This window comes from Eretmochelys imbricata, chromosome 2 (genome assembly GCF_965152235.1).
Source record: "Eretmochelys imbricata isolate rEreImb1 chromosome 2, rEreImb1.hap1, whole genome shotgun sequence".
Lineage (NCBI taxonomy): Eukaryota > Metazoa > Chordata > Testudines > Cheloniidae > Eretmochelys > Eretmochelys imbricata.
The window spans coordinates 148,855,806-148,872,186 of NC_135573.1; the positions used below are offsets into that span (position 1 = coordinate 148,855,806).

Sequence of the window (16,381 nt, forward strand, 5' to 3'; positions counted from 1 at the left end):
GCCAACTAGTCATGGAGCCATTGACCCACTACCCGTTGAGCCCGATGATCTAGCCAGCTTTCTCTCCACCTTATAGTCCATTCATCCAGCCCATACTTCTTTAACTTGCTGGCAAGAATACTGTGGGATACTGTGTCAAAAGCTTTGCTAAAGTCAAGGCACAACACATCCACTGCTTTCCGCTCATCCACAGCCAGTTATCTCGTCACAGAAGGCAATTAAATTAGTCAGGCATGACTTGCCCTTGGTGAATCCATGCTGACTGTTCCTGATCACTTTCCTCTCCTCTGAGTACTTCAGAATTGATTCCTTGAGGACCTGCTCCATGATTTTTCCAGGGACTGAGGTGAGGCTGACTGGCTTGTAGTTCCCCGAGATACTTCCCCTTTTTTAAAGATGGGCACTACATTAGCCTTTTTCCAGTTGTCCGGGACCTCTCCCGATCGCCATGAGTTTTCAAAGATAATGGCCAATGGCTCTGCAATCACATCCGCCAACTCCTTTAGCACCCTCGGATGCAGCGCATCTGGCCCCATGGACTTATGCTCGTCCAGCTTTTCTAAATAGTCCCAAACCACTTCTTTCTCCACAGAGGGCTGGTCACCTCCTCCCCATGCTGTGCTGCCCAGTGCAGTAGTCTGGGAGCTGACCTTGTTCGTGAAGACAGAGGCAAAAAAAGTATTGAGTACATTAGCTTTTTCCACATCCTCTGTCACTAGGTTGCCTCCCTCATTCAGTAAGGGGCCCACACTTTCCTTGGCTTTCTTCTTGTTGCAAACATACCTTAAGAAACCCTTCTTGTTACTCTTAACATCCCTTGCTAGCTGCAACTCCAGGTGCGATTTGGCCTTCCTGATTTCACTCCTGCATGCCTGAGCAATATTTTTATACTCCTTCCTGGTCACTTGTCCAATCTGCCACTTCTTGTGAGCTTCTTTTTTGTGTTTACAATCAGCAAGGATTTCACTGTTAAGCCAAGGTGGTCACCCACCATATTTACTATTCTTTCTCCACATCGGGATGGTTTGTTCCTGCAACCTCAATAAGGATTCTTTAAAATACAGCCAGCTCTCCTGGACTCCTTTCCCCCTCATGTTATTCTCCCAGGAGATCCTGCCCATCAGTTCCCTGAGGGAGTCAAAATCTGCTTTTCTGAAGTCCAGGGTCCATATTCTGCTGCTGTCCTTTCTTCCTTGTGTCAGGATCCTGAACTCAACCATCTCATGGTCACTGCCTCCCAGGTTCCCATCCCCTTTTGCTTCCCCTACTAATTTTTCCCGGTTTGTGAGCAGCAGATCAAGAAGAGCTCTGCCCCTAGTTGGTTCCTCCAGCATTTGCACCAGGAAATTGTCCCCTACACTTTCCAAAAACTTCCTGGATTGTCTGTGCACAGCTGTATTGCTCTCCCAGCAGATATCAGGGTGATTGAAGTCTCCCATGAGAACCAGGGCCTGTTATCTAGTAACTTCCGTTAGTTGCCAGAAGAAAGCCTCGTCCACCTCATCCCCCTGGTCCGGTGGTCTATATCAGACTCCTACCACGACATCAGCCTTGTTGCTCACACTTCTAAACTTCATCCAGAGACTCAGGTTTTTCTGCAATTTCATATCTGAGCTCTGAGCAGTCATACTGCTCTCTTACATACAATGCAACTCCTCCTCCTTTTCTGCCCTGCCTGAACAGTTTATATCCATCCATGACAGTACTCTAGTAATGAGTGTTATCCCACCAAGTCTCTGTTATTCCAATCAGCAGCTAGTCCTGAACACACAAGAGGAAAGGCAACTCTTGATTTAGTCCTAAGTGGAGCACAGGATCTGGTCCAAGAGGTGAATATAGCTGGACTGCTTGGTAATAGTGACCAGAATATAATTAAATTTAACATCCCTGTGGCAGGGAAAACACCACAGCAGTCCAACACTGTAGCATTTAATTTCAGAAAGAAGGACTACACAAAAATGAGGAAGTTAGTTAAACAGAAATTAAAAGGTCCAGTGCCAAAAGTGAAACCCTTAAAAGTGGCATGGAAACTTTCTGAAGACACCATAATGGACGCTCAACTTAAATGTGTATCTCAAATTAAAAAACATAGTAAGCGAACCAAAAGTGCCACCATAGCTAAACAACAAAGTAAAAGAAGCAGTGAGGCAAAAAGGCATCCTTTAAAAAGTGGAAGTTAAATCCTACTGAGGAAAATAGAAAGGAGCATAACCTTTGGCAAATGAAGTGTGAAAATATAGTTAGGAAGGCCAAAAAAAAATTTTAAGAACAGCTAACCAAAGACTCAAAAATAGCTTTTTTTTTTTTTTTTGAGGTACATCACAAGCAGGAAGCTTGCTAAACAACTAGTGGGGCCACTGGACGATCAAGATGCTAAAGGAGCACTCAAGGACGATAAGGCCGTTGTGGAGAAACTAAATTAATTCTTTGCAACAGTCTTCCCGGCTGAGGGAGAGTCTCAAACCTGAGCCATTCTTTTTAGGTGACAAATCTGAGGAACTGTCCCAGCTGGAGATGTCATTAGAGGAGGTTTTGGAGCAAATTGATAAACTAAACAGTAATAAGTCACCAGGACCAGACTGTATTGACCCAAGAGTTCTGAAGGAAATCAAATGTGAAATTGCAGGACTACTAACTGTCATTTAAATCAGCTTCTGTACCAAGTGACTGGACGACAGCTAACGTGATGCCAATTTTTAAAAAGGGATCCAGAGGTGATCCCGGCAATTACAGGCTGGTAAGCCTGACTTCCGTACCGGGCAAACTGGTTGAAACTATAGTAAAAAACCAAAATTGTCAGACACATAGATGAACGCAATTTGTTGGGGAAAGATGGTTTTTGTAAAGAGAAATCATGCCTCACCAATCTATTAGAATTCTTTGACGGGGTCAACAAGCATGTGGACAAAGGGGGATCCAGTGGATATAGTGTACTATGGTGAGGGACCTTGTCAAAGTCTGGACATCTAAGGCTCTTACCCCATAATAGCTTACTTTGCTTAAGAGGGAAGGTCCTCTCATGGATTGGTAACTGGTTAAGAGATAGGAAACAAATAGTAGGAATAAATGGTCAGTTTTCAGAATGGAGAGATGTAAATAATGGTGTCCCCAGGGGTCTGTACTGGGACCAGTGCTATTCAACATATTCATAAATGATCTGGAAAAAGGGGTAAACAGTGAGGTGGCAAAATTTGCAGACAGATGACACAAAACGACTCAAGATAGTTAAATCCCAGGCAGACCGTGAAGAGCTACAAAAGGCTCTCTCAAAACTGGTTGCCTGGGCAACAATGGTAGATGAAATTCAATGTTGATAAAAACAAAGTAATGCACATTGGAAAACATCCCAACTATACATATAAAATGATGCGGTCGAAATTAGTTGTTACCACTAAAGAAAGATCTTGGAGCGACTGTGGATCGTTCTCTGGAAACATCCTCTCAATGTGTAGCATCAGTCAAAAAAGTGAACAGAATGTTGGGAACCATTAAGAAAGGGATAGAAAATAAGACCGAAAATAATCGTATTGCCTCTATATAAACCCATGGTACGCCCACAACTTGAATAATGCATGCCCATGTGATCACCCCATCTCAAAAAAGATATATTGGAAGCAAAAAAGGTTCAGAATAGGGCAACAAAAATTATTAGGAGTATGAAACGGCTTCCGTATGAGAAGAGATTAGTAAGACTGGAACTTTTCAGCTTGGAAAGAGATGACTATGGGGAGATATGATAAATAAAATCATGACTGGTGTGGAGAAAGTAAATAAGGAAGTGTTATTTACTCCTTCTCATAACACAAGAACTAGGAGTCACCAAATGAAATTAATAGGGAGCAGGTTTAAACCAAATAAAAGGAATTATTTTTTCCACAGAACGCACAGTCAACCTGTGGAACTCCTTGCCAGAAGATGTTGTGAAGGCTAAGTCTATAACGGAGTTCAAAAAAGAACTAGATAAGTTCATAGAGAATAGGGCCATCAATGGCTATTAGCCAGGATGGGCAGGGATGATGTCCATAGCCTCTGTTTGCCAGAAGCTGGGAATTGGTGACAGGGGATGGATCGCTTGATAATTACCTGTTCTGCTCATTCCCTCTGAAGCACCTGGTACTGGCCACTGTTGGAAGACAGGACACTGGGCTAGATGGACCATTGGTCTGAACCAGTATGGCCATTCCTATATTCATAAAGTTCATATTCACTATATGGATGCATACCGTATATGCTCTTTCATAAGCCGAATATTTTTGATAAAAAAGTGACGCATCAAAGAGCGGGGGTCGGCTTATAAACAGGTCTACACCAAAATTTGATGATTTTAAACTCTAATATGAAATCATTGAATTGAATATCTAATACATTGTTGTTTTGTTTACCTGGAGCATCTGCAGGCATGGAGCCCCTCAGTTCCCTGTGGCCAATGAGAACTGTAGGAAGTGGCGCGCAGTGACTGTAATTTTGAAAGTGAATACGTATTTGTTCAGTCAGGGTAAGCTACTGGCGGGTCGGGACGTTTTGTTTACCTGGAGTGTTCACAGGCACAGAGCCCCTCAGCTCCCAGTGGCCGCGGTCTGCCGTTCCTAACCAATGGGAGCTGCAGGAAGCAGCACCACTTCCCGCAGCTCCCATTGGCTGGGAACAACAAACCACGGCCACTGGGAGCTGAGGGGTTCTGTGCCTGTGAACGCTCCAGGTAAACAAAACATCCTGCCCCATCAGCGGCTTACCTTGATGGGCTGGGATCCAAAGTTTGCCACCCCTGAAATATAGGGTCGGCTTATGAAAGGGTCAGACAGTTTTTAGTATTTTTACCTATCTATCTGGGGGGGTCGGCTTATAAACAAACGGGCCAATGAACGAGTATACACAGTATATAATTAATACTGATTTTTAGAAAAACGAACTTACCATTAGCTATTAATGGTGAGCAACTGCCATCTTTGGTGGATGAAGATCTGCATACTCATACGTAAACTTGACTAGCAGTAGTAAACTAAGGCTTTGTCCATGCACAAAAGTTTTACTGCTCTAACAATACCACTTGTAGTTATAGTAGTAAAATGCTGCCCCACTGCAAAGCACATTTATATTGCTAAAGATGTCTTCACACTAAGGGTTACACCAGCATAAATGTATTAGTAAAAAAATAAGTCAAACCTCTGAAAGTTATGCCAATACTGTCTGTATATCAGTTACAGGGATTGACAAAAATCACACAACCAAGTAAAACACTGCGTTTATACCTGTTTAATTTTTTTAATTAGGCTTTTGATTGATAGCATTTATGATATACCAACAAGTAGTTGTAGCACAATTATCATTGTTATTGCACTACTTACTACAGGCTATTCCACTTCAAATTACTATAATTATTTTATCTTGATTCTGAACTGTAACTAGCATTAAATACCTTACAACTTTACAGACAATGAAAACGTAGCTCCACTATTGCCTATTCCCTTAAGTGGTGGAAAAATTATATTCATTTACAAACATTTTAATGATTACCTCCACGCTTACTAGAGAAAGTAAGAAAACATTATCATTGGAGGATTTGTTTTTCTATTTTATTATTGAGCATCATATATGAAATGTTAGTTCGAAATAGCATCATACCAAAAATAAGAATTAAAAATACATGGAACTCAAAGTAAATTTAAGTTCTAAACACAAATATTATTTTGAGAGTCTAGTTACTATAATGACAGTCATTTACACCACTTTTTCTGATTACAGGCCATAGCTATTATAGAAACAGATCAATCTACCAGCTAGTGAGAAATCCACAGCTCAGTAGCCATTCACGTGTATCCTGGTACTATATGCAATCTTTACAGCGATCACCATTTCATATGCAGAATTAACTTAGTATTTTCCTCCGGAAGCTTACTAGTCTTTTGAGGGACATTTTCAAAGAACAGGCGTTTTGCTTGCATTAAAAAACTGAAATTATGCCTGTCGTTGCTTGTGTCTGGGATGAGTTTTACAGTACACAAACAGTCGTCCACGTCTACGAACAATAAAACAGTCCTTACAACGCCTTTTGATTACACCTTTTGTTTTCATCCCCATAACCGTCTGTACGACTGGAAGCTGGCTGCTTGCAAGCAGTGGCTGACCAGCCAGGCTGCGCTTCTTGGCGACCAACGCTGGCGCGGCCGCTAGGAAGTGTCCGAAGCCCAGGGAAGAAAAGGGCAGGCGCGGGGGCGCGCCGTGCCGCAGGTAACGCAGCGGGGTGGCGGCAGCCGCCAGTAGGGTCTTCACGAGCAGAGCCGCCATGTTGTCACACCTGCGGCAGAAGAAACAAGTGAGCCCCAGGCGCGCACAGGCAGGGCCCTAGCGACCCCACCCCACTGGCCACCAGCGCAGCCACCAACAGACCGCGCCCCGCCGGCCGCGGGGAACGGGCCCAAGCAGGCACCCGGGCTGTCCCGGCTCACAGCGGGGCAGGGAAGCCCCTTGACCCCGGCGCTGCCATGAGCAGGACACAGCCCGGCCCGTGCGAGGCGGGCCCCGCTCGCCGATAGGGAACTGGCGAACCCGGGCCAGGCCCCCGCAACGGCATCGCCCCCCGTCCGAGCCACCGACCTTCGCTCGCCAGCGCCGAAGCAGTTGCAGCGGGGACTGAGGCGGCGGGGACCAAGGAGCGCGGCTCGGGATCGGCGGGGTCACGTGAAGAGAGCGGCGCTGCCAGCTGCCCCGAGCCGAGCCCTCGCGCCACAACCAAAGCGAGTCCGCGCCTGCGCCACCCCAGCGCGGCCCACAGGGAGGGCGCGCCTCATACTGCGGTGTCACGTGCTGAACTGCACCTCCTCCGGGGCAAAGCGTGCTGCGCATGTGCAGCGGCAGCACCAGGCTGCTCGATCACGTGGTGGAGTCAAAATGGCAGCGTCGTGCTCGACCTTCCGCGGAGTGTTGTTGCTAAGGCGCCTCACTCCACTTCGGGTGGCGGCCGCTCCCCCGCAGAGAGGCCAAGGCGCGCGCGTGTCTGCGAGTGGCGAGAGCGTGACGCACACGGGACAGGTAACGTTACTGTGCCGGGCTGGGGCTGCTGGCTTCCCCCGAGCTGTGCCGCCCCGGGTGGGGTCGCTGAGTGGCCCCAAGGGACGCGGTCCCGGCCACAGCACAAAAGCCAGGGGGCTTCCCGGCGTTGGGAACTTTTTGCCGGCTCCGGGGCGCGCGGCTCCTGCGCCGCTCTCCTATTTGGGTTTCCTGTGTCTTTAGTGCTTTGCATGTCCTGGGGGTAGGGTGTCGCTCCGCTGCCCCTTCCGCTCCCTTTTAACCTGGTGTGTTGTGGTAGCCAGAATCCCCAGTCAGATCAGGGCGCTGCTGCGTTTGTGCACAATACAAATATGTGATCAGGTCTACTTTGTTGGAGTGTTCAAATCGGTTTGTGCTTTTGATTAAGGGCATCCACGCTAGCGATTCCCTGTTGCTATAATACTTGCACCTGCGCTAGAATTAGCTTTTATCAATGGAACTGTGTGTTGTTCTCTTTAGCAGGCCCCTCAGCTGATGTATGTAATTCACCAGCTGAGGGCATGTCTACACTTACTGGTGGATCAGCTGTGCTGCAGTCATTGCAGTGAGTGTCGATTTAGTGGGTCTGGTGAAGACACCCCAAATCAATGAGAGAGCACTCTCCAATCGATTTGTGTACTCCACCTTCCCAAGGGCTTGTCTATGCTTACTGGGTGATCGATGCATCAGCGATCAATTAGCAGGTCTAGTGAAGATCCCCTCGACTTCTGTTCTCTACCTGAACAAGAAGCGCAAGGGGAGTCAACAGGAGAGCGTAATGTAGTGTGGACAACGCAGCAGGTAGATCTAAGTATGTCAGCTTCAGCTATGTTACTCACTTTGCTGAATTTGCATAACTTAGATCAGTCTCTCCCCATAGCGTAGACATAGCCTGGATGGGAGATGCTCTGCTGTCGACACAGCGCAGTGTAGCCACGTAACTGAAATTGCACAAATTAGATCGATTTACCATAGTAGCGTAGACCAGACGTGAGATTGCACTTTCACTGCCATGCTCTTTACGGCCCCTCACAGTATTTCTCCTCCCCAGCAATGCCCCCATGGGTCCTCTCTATATTCCTCCCTTACTTTCTCTACAGGCCCTGGATAATAATTCAGTTGTGGATTGGTGACTGAGACTACAGCCCTCACAGTATGTCTCTCCCTCTCTGTATGATTTCCCCTTAACTCTAGTAATTGTCTCCAGTCTCTGGCTCACCAACTGAGGAGTGTCACAGAACTAAAGATAACTACTGCAAGTGTTTGGTACGTGGACATATACGGTAGGCGTGGCTGAGTGGATTATTATGTGAGGATTACGTGATGAGAGTGCAGTCTCATCTGATGATCCCCAGCTGGATTGTTTGCTAAGGACCTAGGGGCAGATTTTGGGGAGGTAACTGGAAAATGGATGGAAGGGGACACTTCTGGGGAGAGTAGAATACTGTGTGGGGGTGAGTAGAATGGGGAATGGCCAGGGCTCTATTAACCTTTTGTGGGTCTGGCACCAAACATATTTGTGGGCCCCCATGTAGTCGTTATGGGCCCCTTCTGAATGTGACCCCGGCATCATTGGCCCTATAGTAAACCCTGTACTGCTGGGATGCGGATGAAAACATTTATTCAAAAAGAAAATAAGATATTTGAAGCCACACTGTATTGATACCTCCACTCAGCCTGTTGAGAACAAATTGGGCTAACATCAATATACTCAGGGTACTCTTGAATTTGGTTTATTTATGTGGGAGTGGTTGTTCGTTTGTTTTTTCTTTTTTTGTTAAAACACTCAGGGCCTGCTTGGGGCCTGAGCACACAAGTTTAATTAGCACATTTTTGAGCCATATTAAGCCCAGTCAGTGGAATTGCACCTGCATCTCCCCACCTCCTCCACCCAAAATTATGTTTTATGAATACATTTTTTGAAAGCTGTATTTTCTACTTTGGTACAATAATATTTACAAAATCTTTTTAAATGTTAGTTTCTTTAGCCTGTTTCTCCCTTTGACTCACCATCTCTTATGACTTCAAGTGAAACTGTTAAGTTACTGGGGTGGAGTGTGGGGAGGAAAATTGTTGGTGCCCATCTTTTGCAGGGAGAAAGGGCCACTGAGAGAGACATGCTTTACCACCAAGGCTACCACAATCCAGCCTCAAGCCAGTCCCCCATCCTTCACACCTGGGCTCTCCCCCTTGTCCATCATACTGTTCTCCCATCCCTGCCCCCAACTAAATCCCACTTCACACAAGGGCTCTCCTCAATCTCCTTTATACTGCCAGTATACTCCTGTGGTAATTCTGCACCACTGCACATGCAGAATTTGCACAGAAATTAATGTTGTGTGCACAGAATTTCCTTTTTCTCCCACAGAAATGGGCTGCAGAGCTGTTGGTGGCCACGAGGGGCTTCTGGACTATACACTGTGGGGGGAGGAAGGAGAGAGGAGCAGCAGGGGGCCTCCTGGAGGAAGGAGGCAGCATGCAGGAAATTCCACAGAAGCCTGGGACCCAGTATCAGGCTATTTCTTCCTCTGGATCCCTGGGCTCTGGAGGGTGGTAGTGGGGAGGGTGCAGGGGGAGGGGTGCTTGCAGTTGGGCTCTGGGCAGTAGGGGGTCCCTGGGCTAGGAAGGCTCCACATCTGGGCTCTGGGTGAGGAGGGAGTGTGTGTGTCTGGACTGGGGGGACCCCTGTGACTGGGCTCTGAGGGGTAGGGGGTGCGGGTATCTGGGCTGGGGGGGCCCCACGCTAGGTTCTGAGGAATAGAGTGTGAGTGTCTGGGCATGGGGAGCTCTGCAGCTGGGCTCTGGGGGAGCAGGGGGTGTGGCTGTTTGGGGGGGCACCCCATAGCTGGGCTGTGGAGGAGGAGGGGGGTATGAGTGTCTGGGCTGGGGGGGTACCGCGGCTGGGCTCTGTGGGTGGTAGGGGGTGTGGATGTCTGACCCTCCCCACCCCCAGCTGGGCTGAGTGAGGGGGCAAAGAAACAGGGGTTTCTTTCTCTGCTCCTGCGGGAATTTTTTTGTCTGTATTGTTAGACATAGTTGCTGACAGGTATTTCAAAATGAATTACCAAATAATTGAAACTGGTGTGATTACGTAGTGGTGTTTTGACAAATAAAATATGCAGAATTTTGCGGAATTTTAAAATATTGTACACAGAATGTTTAATTTTGGGGGGCAGAATTCCCCTAGGCTCATCCCCCACTTTCACCCACAGGGCTGTCGCCTCACTCCCTCCCTCCTACTGTCGTTCCCGAGCCAACCCCCACCTTCAACCCAGACTCTCTTCTCTGCCCCCTCTCCCTCCCGCCAGTCACCGCCAGGTCCTCCATTGCACCCGGACTCGTTTCTTTCCCCCAAACCGTGCTCTACCACCTCCCCTCCGTGGAGTGCAGGGAAATGTTTCTGGGCATTCCCACTGGCAGGGGGCGTGGCAGCCAGCACCCCCAATGGTGCCCAAGGGCTCCCCCTTCTCCTCCCCCCCCATCGCAAAGCTGCAGGGTTGAGACAGTGCCCAGAAGCCCTTAGCCAGGCATCAGGGTCACCTGGGCGAGGGTGCTGGGGGGCACACACTGGGAGTCACAGCATTGCTGCTACCCACTGCCCCATCAAAGCAGGGGAGACTCAGGAGTGGGAAGGGCCGAGCCAGGAGCCTCCACCCTGTGCCCCATGTGGGTGGGGAGCATGGGGGGGATCAGCACCCCCAGCACCAGGAACCTTCTCCCTGCGCCATTTCCTTGGTTTGGATTTTTTTTTTTTTGGTCTGCTCCACTGCCACCTGCAGTTAAACTGGGGCAGTGTGGCATGGGGCATTTTGGGAGTAGTCGTGCAGCTGGCGGCGCAGGTCCAAGGGCCCTGGTGGAACGCAGCAGTGTGCGAACTACAACTCCCAGCATACTCTGTAATACCAAGTCCCTGTTGCGCCTGCATGCTCTGCTTCCTGGACTGCTGAGCATTTTCAGCAGGTGCTGGGAAGTTGCTGACTCTTCACATTGCCAGGCTGTGGTTAGGGCTGGATTAACCTTTTGTGGGTACCCATGTAGTCGTTATGGGCCCCTTCCAAGTTTGGGCCCGGCACGATGGCGCCATTGTAAACCCTGTACTGGGTATGGCTGTGGGGCAGAGAGGAGATTCTCTAGTGGCAAACACAGGAGGTTCACTGACTGAAGGAGTTGTCTACTCTGACAGCAAATCTAAGAGACCAGTCCCTGGTTTGAAGACTTTTTAAGATTAATTTTCATTATAGTGTAGATTTAAATGAAAACTGAATTTGAAGGGGAAGAGGAAGGCTAAAATTGTCATGATGATCACAAGCATCCTACAGGCGTAACATTTGTGCCACTTTTTCTCTCTGTCCTCTGTGTAGGAGGAGCCTGCTTAATGGGAGATTTAGTTTTTAACCCTGCTCAGACTGTAGTCAATTTGACAATGAGCGTTCTGAGAGCAGACAGCAGTGTCACAGCTGCTTGTTATCCCCAGAGCCCCTTCTGCCAGAATGATTGGTCAGAACTAAGGCTTGTGCTTAGTGTTTCCATTTCCTTCCACTCACTGGGGCAGTGTCAGAGAAAGGCAGAATTGAGTGCTTTGGTTGTCCCTCAAAATGTACTTGCAAAGCAGAATTTATCTAGTATCTCCAGGTGATGATAAAGTGAGATACATACAGTACTTCACAGGTACTTTTGTAGGGAAGAGTAAAGAGTTGGAGAGTAGTATTAATTATAGAAACAAACTAGTTAATTTTAAAATAGGAGTTGATTATTTGGGGAATGTCATAGTTATAGAGTTTAAGGCCAGAAGGGACCATTAGATCATCCTAATCTGACCTGTAAGTTGCAGGCTACCAACACCATCCAGCACACTGGTCTAATTTTGGTTGTTGGGTTTAAAGTATTACAGCTCACAGGAGACTAGGCTATTATGTGCCAGAGACAGAGAATAGGAGGTACCAAGGCATACCAGGACCCAAGGCCTACAGAATAGTAGGAAAGTGATGATCTGATAATCCTGACAAGTGACCCACACCCATGTGCTGCAGAGGAGGCAGAAACCCCTAGAGTCATTGCGAGTGTGACTTGGGGGTAAAATTCCTTCCTGACCTCACATATGGTTAGATCCTGAACATGTGAGCACCTGAGAGAGAAAATGCTCTGTGCCACCTCAAAGCCCTGGCCCAGCCCACCAGTGTCTCATCTCCAGCTGTGGCCATCCCTGATGTTTCTGAGGACTGAGATATTTTTTTTTAAAAAGAGTACAGTGAAGGGGGTGGGCAGTGGATCCTGCTCTGAACACCTGCCGTTAGCTAGCTGAAACCCTGAAACAACAGTAAGTTACCAGGACCAGGTGATGTTCACCCAAGAGTTCTGAAGGAAATATGAAACTGCAGAACTACTAACTGTGTTATGTAACTTGTCATTTAAATCAGCTTCTGTACCAAATGATTGAAGGATAGCTAATGTGACACCAATGTTTAAGAGAGGCTCCAGAGGTGATCTTGGCAATTACAGGCCAGTAAGCCTAGCTTCAGTACCAGGCAAATTGGTTGACGCTATAATAAAGAACAAAATTATCAGACACATAGATCAACTTGTTTTGGGGAAGAGTCAACAGGGTTTTTGTAAGAGGAAATCATGCCTCACCAATCTATTAAAATTCTTTGAGGGTGTCAACAAACATGCGGACAAGGGTGATCCAGTAGATATCGTGTACTAGGACATTTAGAAAGTTGTTGATAGAGTCCCTCACCAAAGACTCTTAAGCAAAGTAGGCAGTCATGGGATAAGAGGGAAGGTCCTCTCATGGATCAGGAACTGGTTGAAAGATAGAAAACAAAGGGTAGGAATAAATGGTCAGTTGTAACAGTGGAGAGAGGTAAGTAGTGATGTCTCCCAGGGATCTGTACTAGGACCAGTACTGTTCAATATATTAATAAATGATCTGGAAAAGGGGGCAGACAGTGAGGAGGCAAAATTTGCAGATGAGACTCAAGATAGTTAAGTCCAAAGCAGACTACAAAGAGTTCCAAAGGGATTTCACAAAATTGGGTGACTGGGAAACAAAATGGCAGATGGTATTCAATGTTGATAAATGCAAAGAAATGCATATTGGAAAACATAACCCCAACTATATATATATACAAAATTATGGGGTCTGAATTACCAGTTACCACTCCCAAAAGAGATCTTGGAATGGACCATGTTTATGGATTGGATGCAGATATAAATTTTGTATCAGAGCAGGGATCTATTAAGACAGAAGATATCATAATGTCACTATATAAATCCATGATATAACCACAACTTGAATACTGCATGCAGTTTTGCCACCTTCTCAAAAAAGATATATTAGAATTAGAAAAAGTACAGAAAAAGGCAACAAAAATGATTAAGGGTATGGAACAGCATCCATATGAGGAGAGATTAAAAAGACTTGGAGTTTTCAGTTTGGAAAAGACATGATTATAAGAGGGGATCTGATAGTGGTCTATAATCATGACTGGTGTGGAGAAAGTAAAGGAGGACCTGTGGAACTCATTGCCAGGGGTATGTTGTAAAGGCCAAACTATAATGGGGTTAAAAAAAGAACTAGATAGATTGATGGATGATAGTTCCATCAATGTCTTTTTAGCTAAGGTGGTAAGGGATGCAACCGCATACTCTGGGTGACCCTAGCCTCTGATCGCCAGAGTGGATGATGATGATTGCCTATTCCATTCATTCCCACTGAAGCACCTGCCATTGTCCACTTTCAGACGATAGAAAGGCTAGATGGACCATTAGTCTGACTCAGTATGGCCGTTCTTATGTTCTAAATGGTATCATTTGCCCATTTGAAATATTTTGTGGGAAGTGATAACTCCATCCTCAATCCCCATCCTTGAGATGACAATGAACTTGAAGCCCAGAAAGCCAATTTCACTTTTGTTTTGAACTGCCAGCAGATTTTTATTGTATTTTAAATATTCGTATCCCTTAGTCATGGTAACTGCTTTCTAATTAAGATGCAACTTATTTTGTATTTCAGGTTTATGAAGAAAATGACTACAGGAAGGTTCGATTTGTTGCACGACAGAAGGAGGTAAAACACATTGTATCTAGACTCCTCAGGATATGATTTTAATTTTCTTGGGTAATGATGCCTTAAATATTCAGGTTTATTAAAATAAATATTTTTAATGTCCACAATTTTAAAAATTTGTTACAAAGTAGAAATGACGGATCTGTTTTACGCTGTCTTCGAACCAGTTGCTCCTCCAGACTCTCGCTGATGTGTACTGCTTTGCTTTGATGTCAGACTGCTTATATACTCCTCTGTTCCACAGCTTTGATCTAGGGAATTGTCTACATGTGGATTCAGAGTAACAGCCATGTTAGTCTGTATTCGCAAAAAGAAAAGGAGTATTTGTGACACCTTAGAGACTAACCAATTTATTTGAGCATAAGCTTTCGTGAGCTACAGCTCACTTCATCGGATGCATACTGTGGAAAGCAGAGAAGATCTTTTTATACACACAAACCATGAAAAAATGGGTGTTTACCACTACAAAAGGTTTTCTCTCCCCCCATCCCACTCTCCTGCTGGTAATAGCTTATGTAAAGTGATCACTCTCCTTACAATGTGTATGATAATCAAGGTGGGCCATTTCCAGCACAAATCCAGGGTTTAACAAGAACGTCGGAGGGGGGGGGGGTAGGAAAAAACAAGGGGAAATACCTTGCATAATGACTTAGCCACTCCCAGTCTCTATTCAAGCCTAAATTAATTGTATCCAATTTGCAAATGAATTCCAATTCAACAGTCTCTCGCTGGAGTCTGGTTTTGAAGTTTTTCTGTTGTAATATCGCAACTTTCATGTCTGTAATCGCGTGACCAGAGAGATTGAAGTGTTCTCAGACTGGTTTATGAATGTTATAATTCTTGACATCTGATTTGTGTCCATTTATTCTTTTACGTAGAGACTGTCCAGTTTGACCAATGTACATGGCAGAGGGGCATTGCTTGCACATGATGGCATATATCACATTGGTGGATGTGCAGGTGAACGAGCCTCTGATAGCATGGCTGATGTAATTAGGCCCTTTGATGGTGTCCCCTGAATAGATATGTGGGCACAGTTGGCAACGGGCTTTGTTGCAAGGATAGGTTCCTGGGTTAGTGGTTCTGTTGTATGGTATGTGGTGAGTATTTGGTTCAGGTTCGGGGGCTGTCTGTAGGCAAGGACTGGCCTGTCTCCCAAGATTTGTGAGAGTGTTGGGTCATCCTTCAGGATAGGTTGTAGATCCTTAATAATGCGTTGGAGGGGTTTTAGTTGGGGGCTGAAGGTGACGGCTAGTGGCATTCTGTTATTTTCTTTGTTAGGCCTGTCCTGTAGTAGGTGACTTCTGGGAACTCTTCTGGCTCTATCAATCTGTTTCTTCACTTCCGCAGGTGGGTATTGTAGTTGTAAGAATGCTTGATAGAGATCTTGTAGGTGTTTGTCTCTGTCTGAGGGGTTGGAGCAAATGCGGTTGTATTGCAGAGCTTGGCTGTAGACAATAGATCGTGTGGTGTGGTCAGGGTGAAAGCTGGAGGCATGTAGGTAGGAATAGCGGTCAGTGGTTTTCCGGTATAGGGTGGTGTTTATGTGACCATCATTTATTAGCACTGTAGTGTCCAGGAAGTGGATCTCTTGTGTGGACTGGTCAAGGCTGAGGTTGATGGTGGGATGGAAATTGTTGAAATCATGGTGGAATTCCTCAAGGGCTTCTTTTCCAAGGGTCCAGATGATGAAGATGTCATCAATATAGAGCAAGTAGAGTAGGGGCGTTAGGGGACAAGAGCTGAGGAAGCGTTGTTCTAAGTCAGCCATAAAAATTTTGGCATACTGTGGGGCCATGCGGGTACCCATAGCAGTGCCGCTGATTTGAAGATATACATTGTCCCCAAATGTAAAATAGTTATGGGTAAGGACAAAGTCACAAAGTTCAGCCACCAAGTTAGCCGTGACATTATCGGGGATAGTGTTCTTGACGGCTTGTAGTCCATCTCTCTGTGGAATGTTGGTGTAGAGGGCTTCTACATCCATAGGGGCCAGGATGGTGTTATTCAGGAACAGCTATTAACCCACTGGGCTAAGATAAACAGGAACAAGGCACTCTAAGGGCTTGTCTACACTTACATTTTATAGCGCTCTAACTTGCTGGCTCAGGGGTGCGAAAAATCACCCCTCTGAGCACAGCAAGTCTGAGCACTTTAAAACGCTAATGTGGACAGGCTCCGAGTGCTGGAAGCCTTGCTCCCAGCGCTCGGAGCTAATCCCCTCGTGAAGGTGGATTACCAGGAGCACTGGGAGATTCGCGTGCACCCACACTCACACTTCAAAAC

General features: G+C 46.3%; 2 protein-coding genes across 2 annotated transcripts in view; one reads left to right on the top strand and one right to left on the bottom strand.

Annotated features, from left to right (window-relative positions):
• Positions 1-5,955: 5,955 nt before the first annotated feature.
• MRPL36 (mitochondrial ribosomal protein L36) lies at positions 5,956-6,285 on the bottom strand. Its single transcript, XM_077808713.1, has one exon. The coding sequence runs from the start codon at positions 6,283-6,285 to the stop codon at positions 5,956-5,958; it is 330 nt and encodes a 109-aa protein (XP_077664839.1).
• A 547-nt stretch (positions 6,286-6,832) lies between these two features.
• Positions 6,833-16,381, top strand: part of NDUFS6 (NADH:ubiquinone oxidoreductase subunit S6) — a 33,871-nt gene continuing 24,322 nt past the window's right edge. Inside the window, exons 1-2 of the mRNA XM_077810839.1 lie at positions 6,833-7,029; positions 14,042-14,095. Of these exons, the coding sequence (XP_077666965.1) occupies positions 6,889-7,029; positions 14,042-14,095 (195 nt within the window). The 5' untranslated portion in view covers positions 6,833-6,888. The remainder of the gene's footprint in view (positions 7,030-14,041; positions 14,096-16,381) is intronic.